At 31.2% G+C, this 25,655-nt stretch overlaps 1 protein-coding gene and 1 long non-coding RNA gene across 3 annotated transcripts in view; one reads left to right on the top strand and one right to left on the bottom strand.

Annotated features, from left to right (window-relative positions):
• Nucleotides 1-345: 345 nt before the first annotated feature.
• The window catches only part of LOC143079653 (sal-like protein 1), a 39,211-nt gene continuing 13,901 nt past the window's right edge, over nucleotides 346-25,655 (bottom strand). The window contains exons 2-5 of one of the 2 annotated variants that reach the window (XM_076255113.1): nucleotides 22,797-23,624; nucleotides 22,254-22,442; nucleotides 10,148-10,264; nucleotides 346-4,512 (exon numbers count right to left, since the gene is read on the bottom strand). In XM_076255113.1, coding sequence (XP_076111228.1) covers nucleotides 1,592-4,512; nucleotides 10,148-10,264; nucleotides 22,254-22,442; nucleotides 22,797-23,624 — 4,055 coding nt within the window. In that variant the 3' untranslated portion in view covers nucleotides 346-1,591. The remainder of the gene's footprint in view (nucleotides 4,513-10,147; nucleotides 10,265-22,253; nucleotides 22,443-22,796; nucleotides 23,625-25,655) is intronic. The other variant, XM_076255114.1, reaches the window with a different exon arrangement.
• LOC143079654 (uncharacterized) overlaps nucleotides 8,024-25,655 on the top strand; it is a 37,701-nt gene continuing 20,069 nt past the window's right edge. Inside the window, exon 1 of the long non-coding RNA XR_012979455.1 lies at nucleotides 8,024-8,226. This is a non-coding gene — a long non-coding RNA (uncharacterized LOC143079654). The remainder of the gene's footprint in view (nucleotides 8,227-25,655) is intronic.

Genomic DNA, 25,655 nt, shown 5'->3' with positions numbered 1-25,655 from the left:
TAGAATGACCAATGTCATATGCTTCCATCTTATAAATGCTCAAAAAAAATACAACATTTCTCTTGTTGTTAAATTGTCAATAATTAATCAACGGTATATTGGTGTTTGCATGCTTAATATTGGTGGCACATATTTTATATATCTTCAGGACGAAACAAAACGATTGTGTGAAAATATTAGTCTCGGATAACAATAAATTAAGTTGTGCGTGTGTTTTTTGTTTATTGTTTTGTTTACCATTTGCTTCGTTCGGCACTATCCTCTGGTTGTCCATAAAACACAGTAAGGTATCTTTTAATTGTTATTATAAATATATTTCCAAGGCATAAAACAAGTACTCAAACATGTATTGGTCATATTTATTTGTCCTTTTAAGACGTAATATGAACAACTGACTACAAATTCTTGTTCATAAAAAGAATGGACAATAACAAAAATAATGAAAATGACTATAATAGTGTATTTCATGCCAAAAATACATTTTCATTAACACCAAACACAGATGTAAATTTCTGTGTCGGTAAATGCAAAAACATTACATAATTTACATGCGGATATGTATACGATTTGGAAAACATTGGATTTCTATGATAAAATTATTCCACTTATTTTTTTGTAATTTTGAAATACAAATAAGGATTTCATAAAAATTCTTCAAACGCTTTCACTAAAAAATCGACTTTACTGCTTTCATTTCTTTACTTGTATTCTTTGAAAAGTATTGTATCTGATCATAAACAATTTTAAAAAAGCAACAGACGAACATTCGGCTAGTAAATTGATATGGAAGAAAGCTACTAAATAATAATAAAAAGGTATTGAATGGAAGAATGGGGGATAAACAAATGAAATTAAGCACCTTCTCAAAATACATAATGAAAAAAATGTAAAAAATTTATATATGGATCTCATTCTCAAACATAACAAATACATAAACATAAAATCTTAAACATATACAAATAGCAACACATAAACACCTACAGATATTGCAAACTTAAATTAGTATATACAGCTTACTACTTATCTTTGGTGGTTTCGAGAAAATACAACTTCTGGCAAGAACACTTTTTGTGCTTGGGTATAAATGTGGTGTCACATAAACAGAACACAATAACTTGGGAATAAATGCACCTTTTTAAATTGCGTAGAGATCATGCAAGCATCGGAAATTAATGAAATATGATCTACTTTTTAAAGCATACAAGAAATTTATCCAGCTCATAAAAAGAAGAAAATTTAAGTATTCATATAAAAAGATGTATAAACTTAAAAGTGTGAGGTTCAATTACTTTTTCAAAGACTAGAAATATCTACATCAAATATATACAATTAAGATAAAATTTCAAAGGCTAATTTATACCTACACATTTTGGGAGAACAAATGATAGTTCTCAATGTTATTAACATATATAATTCACAACCAGTGTTTTTGTCCAAGTCTCGTGTCGTAACAACAGTCAATGATCTGTTTCAACAACAGCTGCTTAATACTGCTACAACACAACATAGTCTTTTAGTCACTTTATTTGTTTACTTTTTGCAAGTGTCACGTTTTTGTTACGGAATGCAATATTGTCTGAAACAACTACGTTTATTTAACGGCTGTGACGTTATGTGAATCGACTTTCATGTGAAATGTTTGCATGTGATGGTCAAGTGCTGTAGGTGACAAAAAGTTCTGACCACACAGATGACAAGACGTTTTCCATGATGACCATGAACTAGGAGTGTCACTTGACGGTGAAAACTTTTTATTTGCAGATTTCATGCTCAAATCAAGTTCTCCGTTTGATTCCTTTTTCAGTTCTTCATCCTTTCTCCAAGTATCAGGTTTGCTATCATGTTTAGACAATTGATGCGGTGACGTCATATCCGCTGGAAGTGACATTGGTAGATGGCTCATTCCAGCGGCGGCCATGCCCTGAATTACTGATAGTTCATTCATTTTTGGAGGAACTCCATTCATAAACGGCGGAAATTGAAATGGAAAGAAATCAGGTGCTCTTGGTGCAAATCCTGGCATATATGGGTTTTCCTTGTGAGACATCATGAAGGGAGGTTCAATTGACATACGGCGTCCTCTTCGTGATGGACTGTTATTCCACATGTGTGTTCCCATGTGAACTTTGAGATTACCTTTAGTTGTAAATGCTTTCCCACATACGTTACATTTGAAAGGTTTGTCCCCGGTATGTGTACGGATATGTATCTGAAGTGCACTTGCACTTGAAAATCCTTTTTGACATACTCGACATTGGTGCTTTAGTGGAGTTTGATTTCTAACAAACTGTGACTTGTCTTCCTCTTTTTCATGACTAGGAGAAGTTTTTACTGGACTGTTGTCAGCGTTATTTGTTTTGTTACTATTCACATTTTCATTTGGCTTATCGTCAATTTGTTCTGAAGCAAGTTCTTCTGAAGATTGATTTTCAATGTCACCAATGTCACATGAATCAAGAGAATTGTCTAGATCACTATTATTACTATTATTGTCAAATGATTTTGGCAAGTCTCGAATTTTGTGTGTCAACATGTGTTGTTTCATATTTCCTCGTGTTGTAAAAGATCGGTCACAAACTTTACATATGTATGGGCGTTCTTTAGTGTGGCTACGATAATGTATTTCTAGAGCACTGCGACATGCAAATGTTTTGAAACAAATATTACAAGTTGTAGGTCTTTTCCCTGCATTTCCTCTCAAATCCAGCCCACCTAGCAAATATCCGCTGGTATTTGACATATCACTGGTGACAGACAGTGCTGGTGTTCCTGGCTTGCTGCCTTCTCCACTTATGCTACTAGAATCCGACATACTTGTATTGAGACCGTTGTGTGTGGGTGGCGTTGAGTGACTATCACCATGTCTCATAGGAAATCCATTGTTCATGAGATAGGCTTGATTTATACGGCTCAAAGACGAGTCATTCATTGAACTATTAATGTTTCTCACACTGTTCTCCAACGCTGCTAAGGAAGTAGAGAAAATTGGTGTTGAATGCATATTTGCAAAGTTGGAATACATTGCAGCTGAAGTGGCCGAGAATGGTGGAGAATGGCCCTCTGATCTTGGACTTGGTGATCGACCAGAGTCAAGAGACAAGGAAGACGATGCTGAAGCTGGTCGTTCTAGAATTCGCCGAGCTTCCTCTCGTTGTTCTTCGGTTCCACTATGTTGTCCGTCGCTAGCTGTCCCAGAATCTCCAGATGGTTGGTCCATCTCGTATTGTTTTTCTCCAACTTCCTTATCTTCGTCGTAAGAGATATCATGATCATCTATGTTCATCTTTTCATCGTTGCAGTCATCATTGCTTTCATTTCCATCGTCTCCGTGAATACTCCCATCTTCGTGCATTTCACGTCTACGCTCTTCGTGTCTATCTGTGCTAAAAAGTGCTGATTTACTTAAATCAAGTTCTTTTTCTGGTTCTCTTTTCATTGACAAATCATAAGCTCTCGATGCCATGTCAACCATATGTTGATTCATACTGTGGTACATTTGGAAATGGTTCATATCTGGCATTGGCGGCATCGTCGGAATCCCTGCATGACTTCGTATATGTTGTTGAAGAACTAACAGATTTGTGAAACTTTTATGGCAAATGGGGCATTGGTGCATCATCCTGATTGGTGGTTTCATACGATGAACACCCATATGTGTTTTTAGATTGCCCTTAGTTGTGAAAGATCGACTACAAATCTTGCATTTAAATGGACGTTCGCCGGTATGAATGCGGTAGTGCATCTGTAAAGCACTTTTACAGCTGAGAACTCGGTGACAGATTACACACTGGTTAGGATCCGATACTTTGTTTTCAAGATTATCAACTAACTGTTGTAACTTGGAAGTCTCAGATCGATCGATTTCCATATATTGTTCCAAACTTTCTTCATGTTCTATCATTTTAGTCGGCAGAATGGAATCCCGGTGTCCAAATGGAGACGACGGTACGAGAGATGGAGGTGCTGATGGCAACGAAGCCATTATAGGATAAGGACTAGCCATTGAAACATGAGGTATAGATGGCATTGGTAGTGACATAGTACGATGTGGTGGAGAAGGTTTGTTCATTGATGGCAAGCTGGATGAAACCAATGGTGGAATCTCGTGATCCTCTTTAGAAGTAGATTGATTTTCTGTGCTAGACTCTCCATGTTTTGATGATTTCGACGTCTCGGATGACGAGTTCGATGTTAGACTAGACGACAGCTTTTCTTTAGGGAGATTGTTAAGCTTGGATACAATACTGTTGGTGAACACTGAGGTGGCTGATGACGAGTGTAATGAAAACGGAAACATTTTTTCTGGAGTTCTAGGCTCTGGTTTTGAATGATGTGACGACGGAAATGAGGTACTCATTAACGGTGTAGGAACTTTATCTAGGTGTTCTGGAACTGGATGAGGATTCATTTTGACGTGCGGATATCTTGCTCTATGTCGTTCAAAGTGGACTTTAAGATTTCCTCTTGTAGTAAATCTATTACCGCATATGTTGCACTTAAATGGTCGTTCACCTACAAATATAAAAAAAAAACATATTTGAAAAAAAATTGTTAGTCAACCTTTGCACAGACAAATTTTGTGATGTCGAAATGATAAATAAATCATCTTAGTACATTTTAAAACCCGTTTAATAGTATATAATATCTGGGTTGATCCATCATTTAAAAGTTAAAGTGCACAATTTTGTCATTGCATTTTTAGGACAAGGACAGACGACATTTCATTGCTTACTCAATTGAACAAAAATAGTGAGATACTCCCTAGGATTGTAAATGCAATCGTTTTTAATATGGATTTTATACGAATGGCCATTAAATCCACCTCATCTACATTTAAAAGTTTTAAAGTGATTCGGTCCATTATAACTTTAAAGTAAATGTACTTGGTGACTTTACGCAAATGTTTCCCTATATTAACCAACATGAAAACAGTTATATAATTTCGTCTAGTGGTCAATCTGACCTGCTATTATTTATGAAAGGATAAAGAGCAATTTATAATCTGATGTTATAGTTATCAATTCTCTTTATGATATAGTGAGACAAGATTAATTTCACAGTTGGTCAATTCGGTTCTATGGCTAAAGATCACAGAATCCCCATTTCTATAAGTATTAATTAATACTCAGAGAAGATCAAATTTTTATTTTCTATTTTCATAGCGTTAGATCAAATATGTCATAATTATTGAAAAATAAATTTTACAAAGAACTATCCAATTTAATTTGTGCTGGAGACTGACCGTTCTTTTGATGTGGTAACAGAGGTGTGTTTGCCCATGACGAGGCTTTGTGGACACAGGTAATAACTACGCTCACAAAACATGAAAATGGATATGAAAATGTAAATAAAAGATGAATTTCGTGAACTTTACAATCAATTTTAATCAAATATTCATTTAATATCCCATGGCAAAAACTTTATTGTTGGTCGTAAAAAGAATCTTTTCAAAGCCTCTTTGGGTTATGTAACATCCTTGACCCAATCGTTTAATTTATAATATGACTGGCCACACACGTTATTAGTGAGGTCCTGTTTTGTTCATCTTGACCGGGGCAAAATCAAATAAAAAAATATTTCAAAATATGTTTGCTTTTATATCTAAGTTCGATTTTGCAATACATTTCCGAAATATTGCAAAATGTTTACGCTTTTTTAATTTCAATGTTGCAACACATGACTAACATTTACGTCTATATTAATAAATGATTTAACTTTTTTCGATTTAATGATATTCAAATACATTCAGAATTTCAAATGACGTTGTGGTGGACAAACTTGTTTTTTAATAAATTTCCGTGTACATTAATTATTTAGTGGAAAATCCAACAATACTTTGTAGCGTCATTTAACATTTATTTGCAAAGTAACGTACACAGAAATTGGAGTCCGACAAGAAACGTAAAACACGACTTGGAACAGATATACTACTGTCACCATAATTATTTTTTGGCGGAAACCTGCAACAGTGCACAGACATGCACGAATGTAAACAAGCCGTCCACATCTGCAGATCTCGATACTTGAACGTGTCATGCTTCATCGTATAATACAGACCCACTTCCACATTTCAAATATTAAAATGAATGTGATAATAATACGTTATAAACTTTCTTACAACTGAAATGATTTCTAAAGGAAATCCCTATCCATTAGTTACGGATTATGTTATAACAACCTTTCCTTATTATGCGAGTGATCTATGTTACTCAACTTCAATAAGACATTTCAAGACACCGTATTATTATTAATTCTCCCATTTTTCAGTAGATTTTTAAAATATAATTCTCATGCAAATTTTTCGAGTGTTATTGCCTCTTGCAAATCTTCAGCTTTTGGCCATCTGCAAAGCTGATCCAAAGATTTTGACATGACACTTCTTTAACAAAACTTACCTATTATGAAATATTATCTTTTCATTCTTAGACTGTTAACGGGGGTTAAACGGGGTGTCCTCTAAATAATTTATCAATGTGACAAGGCAAAAGATATGACGTCTCAAACAAGTAAAAAATAGTCATTTAAAAAAAAATCAACTTTATAGTAACGAAAACAAGTATTATACTTAGGTCTTCGCAAATGTTTACTCATAAATATAAAATATTATATGTAATTGGCTTTCCGTAAACGATTTCTAGTCAATTTTACTTCTTTGATATTTTTTCTGCAAACGGTACTTCGGAATATCCCTCGTCGATATTCAAATCAGTGGTCAGTTTTTTTTCATGTGGGTTACTTAAATTTCAATCATTTATTTATTTTCATCCTGGCTATGAAGCAAGTTTATTATTATTATAATAAGTATCGGATAGACCACCAAGCTACATGGTGATGGTCAGAGTGGCGTATTCCTTTTAGAACCTCAAGAACCCGTGCTGTGTATTTAAATATAAGTATGTAAAGGATTAAAATCCCTCATCTTCAGACATTAAAATATTTTATCACTTTTATTAGCATTTAATTTCTAGCCATCTTTCAAACTTGTCATAGGACCACCTGCCATCTGAGAAGTTAGCCTTTATTCTCTATCCAGCCATGACCATAACATCTCAAACTGTCCATCGAGAATTAGATAATCATAGCACTTTCATCTGGGTCACCTTTCTGATTATCGAGAACAACAATTTTGTTAATCTTTGAGATTTTCCCGTTTGGTAATTACCGCCTTCGTGTTAGTAGCTGTTCATCCATTTGCACGTCTGATGTGAAGGATGGGAATTCAATCAAAGAGTTATGAAATGCATATGCATTGGTTTCAAATTTAACTTATTCCAACAAGATCTTCCTTTATTTATATAGACTATTGGCTTTATCCCAATCGTCAATTCAAATATATAGAACATCTTTTTTTTGTGTTGGGTTTTGTTTGTTAATGGAATATGTGTCGAAGAAACTATTCGAAATTTAGAGGCATCAAGTCTTCTGATATCAAAATTCCAAATATGTAAATTTTGCTATTTTACGATGCTGACTGACTGATTTTTTACCTTCAAAAGCCATGGAACGTTAGATGAAAATTTACGGTAAAATTTACTCAGCATATTTGTGGTCAGAAGAGAATCTGCCCATATGATGACCACTTTACTTGTTAATTCAAAATGGTCATAACATACAATTATAAGACATCTGACCTTTATTGATGGTTTCCTGTTTCAAGAACTTTCTTGTGAGAAATTTCCTTACAGGTTTTCATCAGCTCTTGTAATCTCAGGCCGAGGCTTTACAAATAAAATACTTTTGTCCTTTCACAGGTCTTGTTTTCTATGTTCCCAAAGATTCATAAACTTATCAGGCTTATAAAATATGTAAATTATTTTATCCAAAAATGCAAGTTATTTTCAATAAACAAATTATTTCCGGTTGTACAATTTTGACAATTAGAATTTGTAAAAATTAATGACATTTCAAAAACGACAAACAACTCTGACAAAAATATTTTGTATGAACATGCTAAATTGTCATAATAACTAGCCTTGTACCTGTCTGATGATAGTCCAGACTGCACATCTCCCAGAGGCTAAAACAATCCATACCGTGTTACTTTTAGGAGGACTCATGACGTTCTTACATCATTTTTTATGTAATTAAATATGTAATATACGACCTAATATGCTACATAAGGTTGAATTAACAGAAATTGGTGAAAAATAAATGATAAAGGTTTTTTAGACGTGATGCTTTCTAATGACCTATCAAATTCTAGACATCGTTCCAAAAATAAACGCAGTGAGTATGATATTCTTCTTTGAAACATTCTCATCTAAATTTCTCAGAAAATGATGACCATTTGTCATCAGGCAATGTCAACAGAATTTTCACTTTACATAAAAATGTGGTGAAAATTACGACCTTTTTTCATAACAGATGACAAAGTTTTCAGAGCATAATTCATTTTTCTGCTGATTAGGGCATGGTAGCTGGAACTAATCTAATTCTCCAACAATTTTGTTATAGCTATAGTTGTAATGAACTGGCATTTTTACAAAACAACGAAAAATTATTACTTTCAAGCTCACAGCACCCAGTTCTCTACTGCAATTAATCCGAGTCAAAATTCTATTTTACAATAAATCGACAATAATTGAATTACTAGCATCTTTTTTATATCATGTTGATTAATGCCCTTTCTTGACTTCTCACATTGTCTCGCATGCCAAATACGGTGTTATTACCATCAGTATGCTGAACAAATTGTCTTAATTACACTTAAATCGCCTAATAATCATTAACAAATGAAATATAATGTTTCTTTGAATTTCTCCCACCAGACGCAGGTCTAATTCACTTACAGTGCATGAAAGTTTCCATTAGAGTAGTGAAATATTCTTTTGGTTTAAAGTAATCAGAAAAGATTGGAGAGTTACTAATTTTCATATTCAGCAAATAAATATGCTGCATGATAAAGTCCTTCTAGGTGCAATATTCCTAAAACATGTACATTTTCCAAGCCCAAAGAAAGAAAAAGGTCTCTAAAGGACATCATTTATGAATTTGTACAATAAATGCCCTCTTTCAAATGTTGACATATTTCATCATAACTACACAAGAGATGAATATTACATGAAAAAGAAATAATTCATCTCTTATAATGCGTATTTTCCTCACATCCCCGTCACCTATTTATGACTAACATCATTTACAGTGCAAAGTTGCAGAAAAATAGAATATTTCATCTCGAGCCTATTGGCAAAACTCGTTAATAAATTAATATCAAAAAGCAATTTGAGTATGAAATATTGCCAAAACTTATGTCCAAAAGCCCAGAGGACTGGGAGGCCATCTGTAAGGAGATGACTGGTATATGTAATAGTTTAATAACTTTTTATTTTCCTATTAATTACTGGATTCTTCATCCATTTGATGTATGGCTGAGTATTGACAACTGGTAATAAAACTGTTTACAACATTAGCAGTCAAAGAATCACTTTCATAGCATTTAAGACTGAAATTAGCTGTCAAAACCTATCTGAATTAAAGCTTGGACCTATCTTCATTGACTAAGATTTAACTTATGAAGTCCAAAATAAATTGCAACTTTAATCACCATGCTTAAATTTACACCAGATTTTCCTCAATCCCCCACATGGTATGACTTATGAATCATTACTTTGTGTATCTAATTTTTGGTTTCATGAAGACTCCGGTTAATGAAGGTTATGCACTTTTATAAATTGTCACAACTAATTAAAGTAACCTCTTTATGATTTTTAAAATTTGTGTGATTAGTCATTCCAGAGTTACTGGACTTGACTTGTAAACTGCAGGACTAGACTTTTTTCGTACTCTCCCAGAAAAAGAATGCTTAAATGAATCTGGATTATACCATTAAAATTTGTATATTTATTTAATACCAGGCATGAAATCAAATGTGTCCATCCTAACTGCACCATTTGTGCACCATTTGTGCCCCCTGGTGCAGCTTTTTTTTTGAAATATGTATTCCATTTTACTTTCAGCAGAGTAGAAAACAAACATAGTTTTGAATCCTATGGTCTCAAAAGCAGCAGAACAATGGACCATTCTAAGAGAGATTTACCAGACAGAACTAAAAAAATCACTACTATTACATCGAGTGCTACTAAATTTGACTATTTAGGTTTATTTTTTGCCAAAGTGCATTAAGGAAACTTCAAAAATGACTCCTTACCAGTGTGAGAACGTATATGTATCTGTAATGCACTGTCACTGCCAAACACTTTATGACAAAGTCGACATTTGTGTCTAAAGAAAGGATCCTCACTAACATACTGGGACCTCTCTACCACTGAAACACAAAAAGTCAAAATCAATGGAATGTACTATAGGCTTCTACTTAATTATTAATAAAATTGTATCTGAATTCTTGCTATTAATGACAAGAATTCGGCTTGTTCAAATCAGAAAATCGGTAATCTTTGTAAAAGATTTTTTTTCTCAGTAAAATAATGCATTGTGCATCAAAATAATCTGTAGATACATCATTTGTATATCATCAACCTAAATAAAAGGTTTTATGCATCTTTAATCTCCACATTTTTTTTTTATCATTTCAATCATATTTAAGATATATCAAAAGCATAATTATTTCTCTCTTTTTTTACCCTCTGAAAATTTCCTATCATCACTAACAATAACAAGTTTGACTCTTCACAGAAACTTTTTGGAAAGGGTTCAAAATAATTTGCTTTCTAATAACTATCTCCCACAATGAGGCAACTTATGTGGTGGATCCAATCCCTTTTAGGAATATTTAAAACAACTGCCATTCAATTTTTAGAACTGTTGAAAGGACAAAGATAATTTGCATTCACCAACTGAACATTGTGCTTTTAGATGAATATAATGACAATTTAATTTAACAACCAACAATTTGAAGTTCACTCAATATTACACACAGCAATGGGTAAAAAGTCTAGCTGTAAAAATGGCTGCCCTCAAAGCATAGCTCTACTACCAACAGCAACAAAGGCAAAACTTTCATTGGGGCAAATAAGGTGCCTAAAATTGCAAAGAAAGTTGCCTAAAATTATCTTTTTTTGCCCTCATCCCATGATCAAGAGCTTTTTTCTGCACCAATGTTATGTTTCAATGGCCCATTGTCTATACAGTGGTCGGAAAATGTGACCGACCCTATCAAGGTAAATTTTCAAAAAACATTGCAAGATTTAAGTTACTTTGATTATCAAGTGCGAATTATTTACACCTGTTTGGAAATGCAAACACAGAAACCAAGAATTTGTTAAAAGCACAAGAAACCATTTTTTTTTCAAATATTTTGAGCAAAGGAAATAAATCTCACATCATTTCTTTTAATACAACATTAAATCATGCCAGATATCATATTTGATTTTTTTGCTTCTACAGATGTTTTCCATCTCTTTTTAAAGACAACCTTTTCTATAAAAATCAAAGGAAAATATATATTTAAACAAAATGTGTATGATTGTTCCCACATGTTCTATCATATCAACAGTTTTATGAATGTTTAGCAGATTGTTAACTAGAATCATGATGTACGTGTTCCAACTGCCAAAAAATGAAATAAAAAATCTCAGCTAATTTTCATCTTTTATCGTATTGTGGGAGCCCATCAGTATTGTAAGAAATGACAAATGGATCGGGCTGGCAGGAATGTGCCACTGTCAGAGTTATTGCCATTTCAAAAATAATAATTTTAGTATAGAAAGTTATAAAAGTGAATTCATCCATGTGTTTGTTTAAAATGGCCATTTTCCAAAAACTATATATCTATGAAAATTGAAGTGCAGCTGTTTAGCAGGAGGGAGGAATATAATTCTGTCAAAAATGTCTGATAAAAAAGATCATATTTTTCAAATTTCCAGCCTGAATTTTATTAGAATCAGCAGTGTTGTCATTTCTACTCTGGTGAATTATTATATTTAATTCACATTTAATCTTCTTCACAGAATCTGTCTAACTGACTCTGGGGAACAGATGAGCTACAAATTGAAGACGTGATGTTCTAACTATGTCATTTTTCCTCAGTTATTTTATGAGGCACGAAAGTGCTCAAAATAATTAAAACAGTAAAGTTTTTTATGAAGAGAAATGATTTAGAAAGTGCAAGTGGACACTTTATCTAAACATTATGAGTCTTAGTAAGGTAAAACTTACAATGAATTACCATTTGTCAATTTTACAAAACCATTTTTTCATTGAGTTGTACAGGCAAGTCAATATTCGCCACCATTTGAAAAGACCAGTCGAAGATCTCTTCTTTAGAAGACTTCAAGAAACAAAGTTGTACGTTGAAAAATGAAGGTACAATTTTACACCCACCCTAGCATCACAGTGCACCCCTTTCCTTGGTTTCCCTTCCTTCTCCTTAACTCAACCATACTCAGCTGTGAATATAAGGGGAAATAACCTAACTTCAAGAATATGTGATTAAAAGTCTATTTACAGCATTCATTTAGGGTTGCATCTTGAGCCTCCTGATTTACTATGGTTTATTGTAAGGTTGTGAAATATGACAAATTGCCACAGCAGTAAGCTAAATATCTGCCATCCATCTATGATAAACTAGCTAAATGTCAGAACAAGAAATTCTATATCAAATTTAATAAATCTCTTCCAAGTACATGAGCATGATTTTAACAAAGATTTCAAATTCTGTTTGAACTGGGTTTCCTCAATGGGAGTTTTTAAATTGAGATATATTTATATCATTTTACCATTTAATTATTATTTGTATGATAAATATTGACACTGTATTATTAATATTATTGATGGATGTAGGTATTTTGGGTGCAAACTGTTTAGATCCATGACCTAGGTTTTAGGTAGATCCCACCACATTTGAAATTCAATCCAAATTTATGGCATTTTGAATGAATGCCTTTATAATTCAATCATAATATTGATATTAGGTGACAACGATAAAAGAAATTTGTTTTAATTTAAAACATATCTATTTTAACTTTTTCTGAAATGTTAGGTTGTAGATGTAGGTGCCAGGGTCCTTTGGGATCAAGAGGCCAAATCTGTTACAGAGATCGTTCATAAGATAGAAAGAAGAACAGGGTACTGAGATGACCAGATCATTTATCACAAATTTGACAAATGTTAAAAGAACATGCAAGTCAAGGACTTATAATAGTCCCCTTTTCTATGTTATTTTAATTAACCATGAATTTATTGAAATGTGAGGTGGACCTTTGATCTCTTAATTCAGTGGTGTTTCATTAAATCTTAATCAAAAATTCTTTGTTGAAAGTATTTAATGACATCTCATCCTGGAAAAATATTATATTTGTCATAAAATGAATAAACATATTCTGTTGTACTTTAATCTTGTTTAAATTAATCTTTAGACTTTAGTATCCAGGCATTGATGTAACATTACAAAATATCTCTTATTATTTCTGTCCTTTTGATCTTTTAATTTTCATATCTAATAACAAATTTAATCATTTATTTCAACATCATTTGTTTTTTTTTGCTTTTCAACTTAATGAAATATAACCAGCAAAAATAAAATATATGAAATACCTTCAAAGTTTTTGAAGAAATGAAAAAGTAGATGCACAACATATAGAAGATGACTAAAATATATAATATTCAAGTATCTAAACTTCAGATTTCTAATAAATTATTATCAATAAATATTAATTTATAACGTTTGAATTGTTTTGTTAAGTCTTTAGCTAGGACTTTTGGTAATAAATTTTACAATATTATCAACATCTTCCATACAATTCTTTATGACAATTTGTCATCTTAAAGAAATATCAAATATTTTTTGTCAGTTTATGAGAAAATTGTCTTATGATTTATGGGCTGATATGTACTTAAATGTTAATATCTGCCATATATGATTTTTAATGAAATGACCCCTGACCACTAAACCTTTTTAAAAGATTAATGATTGTATGCAGTATACCAACAGAGAGGATTTTTTGCTAAGATACAAAAAGTTTTAGCATGTAATTCAAACATCCTTGATGTTATATAATATGATATATGATTTATTGACTTGAATTTTCATATCTTAAGATTAACTATATTTAACTGTCCTTTTATGGAAAGAAATGAATGGGAAAGTTTATTTGAATTAATCTGTATTTTATTGAATATAATTTTCTTTTTTATATATATCAAAAAGACCACTTGGACTTATTTTAGTATCTTTGAATTTAAATACTTTGACTCTGTTAGTAAGAAAGACTGAGGGTCCAGTGAGTGCTATCCCAATTTGGTACTATTGGTATCTGGTGTCTGTCGAACCTTGGCTTCTCATGCAAGGATTGAAATCATTGGGTTTGTAAGATTGGGCCATAGTACATGTACAATAAATACAATATCTCTTCTTATTTCAGTTTCTCTAACACATTAACATCAAAATTCATAATCAGGTGTTAAAACAATTGTTATTTCAATATTGCAGAAATTGTCAGAAAATATTTTATACTGCTAACAAGGATACCGTTATTCAGTGGGTGGCCTTAAAATGATTGACAGTTAATGCACCTCTTTTAACATCAATAATTCCCTGCACATGTTATATTTTTAATATATTTGTATAATATAAAAATTTTCATGCACCTGCAAATATTATTGTTTTTTGAAGTCTAAAAGAAAGAAAATCGCATCAGAGGCACTTGAAGGGTTGTTATGTTTTTTGTATTGTTTTACAGTGAAAAATCTCCTTTGAAATTTATTCACACAGCAACTTGTTGATATAACAGTCACATGATAATTTTATAAATCAAAGGCAATATTAAAACTGTGATGTTTCAGTAGAGTATAAATGACTGTCACAAAAAATGATAAAATTGACAAGAAAGAGAATCAAGGTGTGTTAAGTATGAATCATTTATAAAATAATTTTTCAGATTGATAAGCAATTATTTCATCTACTGGGTGATAATTAGATTTTGATGAGGCTAGCTGTGTGGGTTGGGGCAAATTGTCTTTTACAAATAATCAGGTTCAGAACTTAACATCCGGCACACATTTCATTCTTCTGGAGTAATCCCAAAAAATCTCAAAAGTGTTTAATTTAGTTATGCATCTCTGCAAATTATCAAACTTTTCCACTTCAAAAAATAATATACCGTCAGCCAAAATTATTCCAGAATGCACGCTTTCACCAGATTATGTATATACATCATTTTAAGAAAAACCTATTTTCTTTTATAAACAGAAAATGCCACATATCAAAGTTAATTTCTTGCATATGGTTTGAAAATCAAACATCAGAATTGAAAGTAAATATATAAGACAAGACATTTATCTATACAATTTAGACAAAGTCTAGATATACAACAGATCATTACTCAAAACCTGCTCAAAATTAATCATTTTGTTGATTTTAAATGTAAATGAATTGGATCACAATTGCTAATTACATAACAAACTTAATTACATCATCAAACTCTTTGAATTCAGAAAATTAGAAAGGGAAGTAACTCTATTTTTTAATTAAAAAAAAAACATAAGGGAAGATAATCCACATTGTTCAGCGCCACCTCTCTATTTGTTGCTAAGGATTTTTGTTTCCAATCACAGAAAAATGGTTATAAAGTGGAACTTTACTTAACAACACTTTGATAGATAACTAAAATTCTGCTTTTAATTAAATGTACTTCCAGTTTAGTGCAAACAATTTCACTTGTCTTGTTAAGCTTTATGATTAATTTAACTGATTAAATGATTTAAATTTAAATCTAAAAATGTTTAAAAAGGTGGCATTGATAGTTTAAAGATTATCCTTTTAAAAAATATCTGATTATGCAATATTTAAAAGAAAAAATTAATCAGTCGAGTAATCAATAACCCTACCTCTAAACAAATATAAAACAAGGACCGAAATGCCCTTGCCGTGTCAGGTACTTTGAAAAAATGAAGTATTTTTATTCAAATATTCTATAAAATTTGATAAGAAAAATATATTCATAAAATGTGACACATCAAAAATATCGAGCTTATGATCTACATGTCACGATATTTTTTTCCACAAAGAAACGGGTAACTACCACCCATGTTTAGGTTTCTTGTCATAACTAGATTAATTAAGTGATGGATTAATTATCGTTATGACATGCCATTTTGAAATTTTGACATGGAGGTAAATCTGATCTGTGCGTTCAATATTGAATCAATATTTAGAAATAAACACAAATTCTTTACTGACTTTGATAGCAACATTATTCTTGTTAGTAAGAGATAGGGCAAATTTTCTACTTGATCAATTTCGATCTCCAGTAAGAACATTTTCAAAAAAATATTGACTATTTACTTAAATTTAAGGTATAAAATGTGTGTGCATACTTGGAACAAAGAGAGTTTCAGACAATAGCATGATCCATACCCACTTCTCAAAATCTACATGGGGGATTTTTAGCACAAGAGACTTAAAGCATCCCTTACATGTCATAATTGTTTTTAGTCTTATATACTAAGGTTTTGAATGAGTGTAAATAAATACTTCAATGCCATTTGAAATATTAATCTAGTTAAATGAAGAAAAGGAGATTTGAGATATGGGTCATTGATACAGCCAACCAACAGCACAAAAATTATTAAAAAAAACTTCAATTTTGAAACATAGTGCCAAATTAAGAGATAAACAAAAAATAAATAAATATACTTATACTTTATAATATCAATTTGCTGATATAAAATTGCCGCAAACAGGACTAAAGTATGATTTTCATAAACAGGCGTAAAAAAAAATAATCACGAAAATGATATCTAACCTTGTATTTGTTAAAATCAGAGGATTATATTCTAATTTCAGTTTATCAATATCAAATCTTTATCTCTGAACAAGTGAGTTACTGTTCTTAATTGTCGAGGGTAATTTTTCATAATCTCTGACCCATCGAGCAGAAAATCACAATATTGTGAACTCACAGGCTATCGTTATATGATTCATTATGCCATTACCAACCAATACAGATTTTAAGGTTGTGATTTTGTATAAAACCCTACTGACAAATTGACTAGAGAGGTGAGCTCCGTCACGCTTCAATCTGACCTTCACTTAGCAGTTTCAATGGTTTAAATTGTAGATGATTCTGACAGTATGATCCCTTTATTCGTCTCTTGTCAGATTTTCTGATAGGACAACTTTCTAAAGCTGTCATTTTCCACATAACATAAAAGTGTCCTGTATCTCATCTTAATTTTATCCATTAAAGAGTTTTTTGTTAAAAATTTTAATATTAAATCTGGCTTTAATAATTTTAACAGGTATATGCTAATTTACAATATTTTTCAACAAAATACTTAAAACCTTCTGCATGAATACCACTTGTACTTTTAAACCACATGGTATTTAACATTCTATTGTAATACCTAAACTTAATTTCATTAAGAGTAACAAAATACTTCCAATTTTCTCCTTTCCCTTGAACATAGGGATCTATCTAGCTCATTCCTGCATTGATTCAAAAGTCTCTTTTAATTTTATAAGTTTTATAATAAAATAAGATGTATTTATTCACAGTTTTTCACTTATATGATTTTGAATCTTTGAAAGTTAAAGCATGAAAGAGGATGATCTTTTTTTTTTATTACACGGATGTAGAAAAAATAAGAAAATTATTTTCCTATATTTCCTTTCAGCACTTTAGTTTTATATCTCATTGTCAAGTTCTATAAAAGTAACAATTGTTTTATTGTTTGGTATATTGCGTAGGGGACAATGGACCAATATACAAGATGTGCTTCGATACCTCACTAACAAGACCATTAATTCTGTTAGCAAAGCACTGTAAAGCTAAAACATGGATTATTGGTATACGAATCGGTGACAGTAATTTCATAAATCGGATGTATTTTCCATAAATCATCTCTGACCTGTCAACGTCGGCAAGAAGTGCAGTAACTTTGCCAATATTACTTGGTCTGTTGGGAAAAGAAAATCATATTTAGTCGTGTCTTTCAAACGTCAGATTACGGCTTTATTGATGAAAATATGAATGTTGTTGAAACGTATAGCCACTGGTAATAGATCATTTCAAATTTAATAAATCAATTTTCCTCGTGACTTTCACGGAATCCTGTTTGATACAAAATTGATTGTCATGACCCTAGCGCCTTGCAAATAAAATTGTTATGTTATTATGCACTCCGATGTCAATACGTATCATTGCCAATTTTTGTGTTTTTCCCGATGCCTAGTCTATGATATAATCGTGTTAGTGTGATTCTTTGGTTAACTCCTAACACATTATAATGGGATCTTCATTCTGCCTCTTTTGACCCTACTGATTTGATTGAAATATATATTTGATATCATCATATTGATTCTAGCATGTCTGAGTAGGGTTGATTGTTCATACAATACTGGTAAAAATTCCAACCTGCATCAATTGTTGAGTTAATCTACAGAATATTGGAATGTTCATAGCTTCACAATCAAACCTTTTTCTGATTACAGTCGTGTTTTGATAAATCATCGTGAAAAAATGTTTTGCTCAAAATTTTATAAAATTGAATTTTCTTGTTAGTTCCATCTCTTATCAACACAGTTCATTTTCTGAAATTTTATTCTATTGTTTGTTTTGGAAGAAATATAAATATCCAATTAAATTTAGGTCTATTTTTTAGTGCTAATTCCATCATTTATAAGGACTTCCCGTCATAATCAAATTGTCTGGGTTTTAGTATCTACCAATATCATTATGAATCTTTCAATTTCTGGATTATTAAATCAAACTGATATTCTTCTGTTGATTTTAGTACATGTCGCATAAAGGGGAGATAACTTAATTTAAAGCATAATTTTAGCTCTGGATGCTGGCAGCTCATAGAGATGATTACTTGTATTGGATGTTAAAATGAGGCATTGTTGGATAGCACCGAATGCTAACATGTGAAGGAAAATACTTGCCACAAAATTGTTGAAAATAACTTCAATCATGCAATATACCACTATAATGCCAAGAGGACACAAGAAATATAAGTGGTGGATCCAGAACTTTTTGTAAGGGGGCCCGTTGACTGACCTAATTGGGGGGCCCGCTCCACTCAAGCTTCAATGATTCCTTATATAATCAACCAAATTTTTCCCATGAAAAGGGGGACCCCCCCCCCTTTTGGATCTGCTTATGAATATTCATTTTGCCTGTTTGTGGCACAAAGCTTTTAGTCTTGATAGTTCTGTTATTATCAGTACTGGACAGTCCCACAACATTGCAAATACTTTCACATAGGCTGGTACTTACAGACACAATTTGTTTGCTTAACATCACCAGACAGTATAATTTAGCCTGTATCAGAACAAAATTTCAATATTTGAAATGACAATTTTGTTATATTAATTCATCATGCAGTCATTCTTCAGATTTTTTTCCAAAAAAAGACATTAAAACAATTCACTCTGAACAGATCTTTTGATTAAAGGCAAATATGGGAATTTTGTGTCAATATTTTTTAATCTGATGGATCCCAAACTAATGGTGCATTGAAATTTCTTTTGGATCTAGAGAACAATCCCTTGTCTATACTTACAATCTATCATATTTTATCTTCATTAATTGATTACAACACTGTGTCAATATACTTTGATGAGTATGAAGTACTCTATAATCAATATCACAAGAAAAAAATAACGTAATTTGTCATTTTTTTCTGTAACTTTCACTTTTATCATGGAGTGTAACATCTTATATCTTATGATACGTAATATGTTTGTATAAAAATACTGCAACGTAACAAAAGGGTAACACACAATGCAAAAAAAAGATATAAACCTTTGATCAAGTCATCGTGGAAAATTAATGTCCATATCGGATTAATAAAAAGAAAATGTATCATTCTGTAATTATCAAATAAATCACAAAAATATGAGAGAACTTGCATCATGAAAAATGAAAGGTTATATACTTTTGAGTGATGTTTTCCACTTTTATGGCAAATGGTCCATGTGTTATTATGTATACGATTATTAACTTGTTTTATAAATAAACAAAAACAAGAAAGAGAATTTTGTATGACAAACTTACGATTTTTCTGACAATCTTTTGATTTGCCTTTTAATTTTCAAATGCAAAGAAAAAGATGTATTCAAACAAATCAATTAAAGAAAAATGTCAAGAATCAAGTCACAAAACTTTCTTATTAATTTCATTATCGTTTTTTTGCAGTTGTTAGTTTCTCATTTTATAAAATTATGGATATCTGCTACAGCTATAAAATATAACATGTATAATAAAAAGACTTATAATTGCATATTTTCTTGATCATATCAAACTTGAATTACAAAATCCATGGTAACAAACTGAAAAAACAAACTAAATATGACTTTCTATGAATACAGTTAAAATTTATTGTCAATTATTTCTGCTCTTGCGAAATAGATCATTTTGATTTTATGATTTTGTATTATATAACCATTAAAAATATATTACTGGATGCATATGTCTCTACTTTTATTACCAAGAAAGAGCCCTTATTTTTAATTTGGAAAAAAACCATTAGTCTCAGAAATTGAAATCTGATCTTTCTAAAAGCAAAAACAATATTTCAATCAAACAGATATTCAATTTTTTTAGAACTTTAATAAAAAAAAAAATCATCCTTTATGCTGAAAATTCAGAGGAAATTTGTATTTTTTGACATTAAATTTGTGCCATTAAAAAACAGGTAATTCACGAAAAACTAGTATACCAAAATTTCCAATAAATTCAAAAGGTTGAATAATTCAAATTAAGCATAATCCATTTTTACTGTACATTTCCATTAAAAAACAAATATTTTATCAGATTTGTGGTATTGACTTGAATTCTATCACAAACTTGGCTTTTAAAAGTTGTCTGGTGGTAATAAAACTCCCAGAAGTTGTGATCTTCTGCTATCATTATATAATTACAGATAACTATTGATATGCATTAGTTAATATTTCATAAATTGAACCAAAAATAGAAAGTATAAATTTTCTGTTATAATTAAACTTTAATACTAATTACTTGCCATTAATGACCTTAACCTTTAAAATAGTCCCTACGCAGTTTAAAAAAGGAGAAAAAAAAGTAAACTTTTTTTCATTTAAATTTAATTTACATTAAATGGATCCCTAAGGAGATTACTTTGAAAAAATATGTCTGTGTGTCTTCAGCGTTAAGTAAGTCCTGTACTTCTGTAGAAAGTTGCTGTCACAAAGATGAGAACCCCCCCCCCATTTTAAAGCAGTTTCCAAAACAATAAGAAAACCTGTTAGCAAAAAAAGTTGGTTAAATACTACGACTGTAACAAAAACTATGATTTTTTTTCTAAAGCTTTTAAAATTTTGAATTGATCTGTTTGATTGTGAGACATGAATTTATTGTTTTTTAAAGATTCATATAAACACTTCTATGATAAGCAAATGCTTCAATACTCAAATCTGTCACTAATCAGTTGTAAAAACCTACAGCAGAATATTGCTATGGCTCAGTTTATAGGACTTTTAAAAATCTACAAAACTCATTTTGAACTTGTGATTGTTGTACCATTGTATCCTCTACCCTTTTTTTTAAAAAACTGATTCATTTTTTAGGATATTTTATGTAGTAATAAAAAACAGTTCCATTAAACTTGGTCTATTGGGACATTTAAGAACATGATTTAACCAGAAAAGAATTTTTTAAATAATTTTTTTTTATAAGTTATGATACTTAAATTGAATCCTGTCCCATCTTGCCATGAAGTAAGAAAAAAGAAAGGACATAAATTTATTACTCGTCAATTATATTTAATCATATAGTTACACAAAATACTGCCATTTACTTGTCACCTCATGTATAAATCATATTTTATGACAGACAAATTATAGGTGAAACCAGGTGTACAATAGATGCCTGGTAGAGTACACCTTAATCTGCATAAATATCATCTTTATATGTATTACAAAATTATACCTTTATTTTGGTATCATTTTCACATGAATTGTGGGATTATTTAACAATTGGATTAACCAAACTTTTCACAATTAATGTTGATGACCACCCACAGCCGTAACAAAAGCAACAAAATCACACATTTGTTATTTTTTTCAAAAGTGGTTAAAATCTAATTTATTACCAACTTGAAAATGTCTTACATGTTATAGAGACAGTACTGCCTCATTGGGTTCTGTGGGATCTCAAGTACAGAGATAAACACTTCCCTTTTCACCTGCCTTTTGTGTAAGTCTTCCATACATTTTTGGATTAGGTTTCTTTAAATTTTGGACCAAAAATCATGCAATAAAAAAGATATCCATCTAAGACATGGCAAATCTTGCCATTAAAGAGTATTTATAAATATTATATAGTGGTACGTACATTTTGTAAGTTTGGCAAATTCTGATGGTGGACCATTGGATGCTGTTGAATTACTTCCTGGCAACGGCAAAGATGACGGCAGACTTGTTTCTGTTGATGCTGCCATGGATACAGCAGGAGGTGGTTGTGATGGCGTAGTACAAGCACTTCTAGATTCACCTGTTTTTTCTAATGGTTTCTCATCTTCACCTTTTGATTAAATTTGTATAAAATTTATTTGAAAAGTAAGTTTAACTTTTGGAGAAAAAAAATTATACTTTTAAATTTTAATGAATGTAGGAACAACTTGTTAACCAGGTTCATTGTTCTGGTAGCAATGTTTGATAATTTAAAAACTTCCAGTGTACTAGTGTAAAGGTTAGTATTGCCTTATACTTTTTTATATGCTTTTCAGGTGACTTCAACATTAATAAGTTAACTGACATAACTAACCTTTAAGCTTTTCATTAAAATATCTCAAGTCCAAACTCAACCATATACTATGAATAGATAGGTATGGAATATCTTTATTAACAAGTAAATTTTCAGTTATAATCTGCATACCTTTTTCACTTTCTAAGTCATCACTGTCTTCATCATCCTCATTCAAGTCCTCTCTTGATGGGAGCATGGGTAACCCCATAGGGAATGGGAAATGTCCCATGGGTAGATTAGACGGTGGTATTCCCATCATCAGCTGTGTCTGTAACTGTTGTATCAGCTGTAACTGTAAAATCTGTTGTTGTTGTAAACTGTACAATGTACTATGAAGAACGGCAATATCGTTTGGTGGCAAATTGTTATTTTCTGCAAACTGTGCCACTGCTGCTTTGGTTGCCAACAATGGTTCTAATGTCACATTGGAATCCATGTTTGGGAATCCTGGTCCAAATGGAAACATTAACTGTGACAATGTGGCATTCATATCAGCCTCGTGTCTGACTTTTTTTGAATAATCAACATTTTGATTATGATCCTTATGTTCATCATCTTCCTCATCATTGTCACTATGATCTGATACATCATCTTCATCATTCATCATCACATTATTTTCATCATCAACAACATTGTCATTTACAAAATCATCACCGATTTCATTGTTCTCCTCTTCTTCTTCAAAATGTTCCATGTTTCCTTCTCCGTCAGATCCTGCGTCAGGCAGGAACGTTTGACTATTGTCTAAGTTTGATTCTCGACAGTTCGAGTCGAGTCCACTATCGGAAAAGTCCTCGCTTTCACTAGCGTCAAAAAATACACAAGGCTTGTTTTTCAAACACTGTTGTTTATGTTCTATAAAGTCAGGAAGTTCAAGGAATTCTTCACAACACTTTCCACAAACATGGGCATCAACACGGACTGGAGAGGGCGGGGAAAGGGCTGGAAGCTCAGAACCTGAAAAACACAATAAAATATATTGTTCAAATTTACATTAATTTAACCATCAATTTTTTCCAAACATGCCTGTACTATTGCAGTAAAACCTTTTGGCTTCCAGATTATATTCTTTCTGAAAAGTAAGAATTCAACCACTATTCATAATAATAATAGTGCTATATGGATATGAGAGACGTATCAATAATGTTAATATCTAATAATTAGGGTCTCTCCTTCTTTATATAACCATCAGCAACAATTCACAGTTTTGATACCTAAAATGGGAACATGTATTCTATAACAAGATTTCAGCTTACTTCAGTCAACCAAGTGTACTTTTATTTCTTACTCACAGACCTCCAAAGATGACAAATCAAAAATTTTGACAGTGAGATTATACTGACCAATTTACAAATTTGAAATCAACTGTGAAACCACATAATAAGTTTGATGTCTGGTAGACAATGTTTGGTATAAAAACAAGCAGATGGTAACACTTTAGTCATGGGATGATTGGTACAGGTATCTTGTCTATGATATGCCTTGTTAATCTTGTTCAGGCTAATAATTGGACATAATTTTCTTGCTGAGTTTAAATTCACCATCAAAATAAATGATCCTAATAATTTCAGGATTTTTTCTAAATATCATAGTTTTAAAATCTCTTAATGTAGCTTTTTATTAATGTAATGTAATTTCATTTGTTAAAAGTGAAAATAAATCCAGATTGGTATTCAGATAAAACTTGACTAAATTTAAAGCACATTTTAATACCATTTTATCAATTTCTATATTTATTTTCACTTTAATATCTTTTATTTATTCAGCATAATATTATTATTTTTCAAATTAATACCCTTGTACAATATTAATCTCCGTGTTCATCTACCCTGTAAACATACTTCTGAAATTGTTTTGATTTAATTATGATCATAGATATCATAAAATACTACAAACAACACACTAGAGAACTGACAATTTAAATATTGAATATTTGTAATCTTTTTGACCATATGCCTTGACGATTCTATCATTTATTGATGAAAATGTGCAAGTTTTAATTCATTCCATATAAAACTAATAGACACCATCAACATTTGCCGACATCTGATGACTCTTTTTGATATGATCTGTGAAAATTTCATCTTCTGGGAGTGATAAAACATTCAAATGAATATGATTTTTGAAATCTCAGAACTCATTATTTGAATTTTGATTACAGAATGTGTGTGATTATAATTATAAGTTCAAAATGTCGATATTAATACACTCTTGTCATGCAGGCCTTCCACATAATTATAACACACTTAATGTGGCAATGATGTAAAAAAAAAATCAAAAGGATTATCATTGTCAAGTCTGAAAGCTGTTATTAGATGTTGAAAAAATGAAGAACAGTTTGTCAAGTTATGAGAGAGGATGATAAATTGATTTCCACATGCCATATGGCCTGTCTTTGGTATATAATAGAAAAACTCTTGTTCATTGAGTTGAACATTTTGATTTCAAGTTTTCACCCTTTTTCAAAAATAATTTGGATTGGGGGAAAATCTTTTAAGCATGAAGTTCATGATGTCATTTGCACCCTTATACTGTATATGTAACCGAATACCATTCCAAATTTTAATATTTATCAAAACTGAAAGAGTTACATCCCCTTACATTCATTGAAAATTAAATACATAATTTAATTTGCATAGCAATTGGTTAGACCAGAGTAAAACATCAAAAGACATTTCAATAAACTAACAAATCCCTTTGTAAGTAGGGATAACAAAAGGGTGTAAAAGAATAAATATGCAATAAATTTGTGAAGTCAGACACCTAAGGACCACCTCAAATGCTAAATAATACTTGTTGATGCATAATATTATACACCTCAAAACTAAGTATATATTAGACAGGTGTTTTTGTGACCAGGTACAAAATGTGACTCACCGATTATAAAATGAAAATGACCAGCCTTATAGACAATTTTATATACAGTATCAAAATACATGATTAATCTATTTTCTTTTTATTTATTATGGGTTATTTTCATATCATTTT

This window comes from Mytilus galloprovincialis, chromosome 6, assembly GCF_965363235.1.
Source record: "Mytilus galloprovincialis chromosome 6, xbMytGall1.hap1.1, whole genome shotgun sequence".
Lineage (NCBI taxonomy): Eukaryota > Metazoa > Mollusca > Bivalvia > Mytilida > Mytilidae > Mytilus > Mytilus galloprovincialis.
Note: the sequence above shows the minus strand (reverse complement) of the source record. Positions and strands in the feature narration are given on the sequence as shown.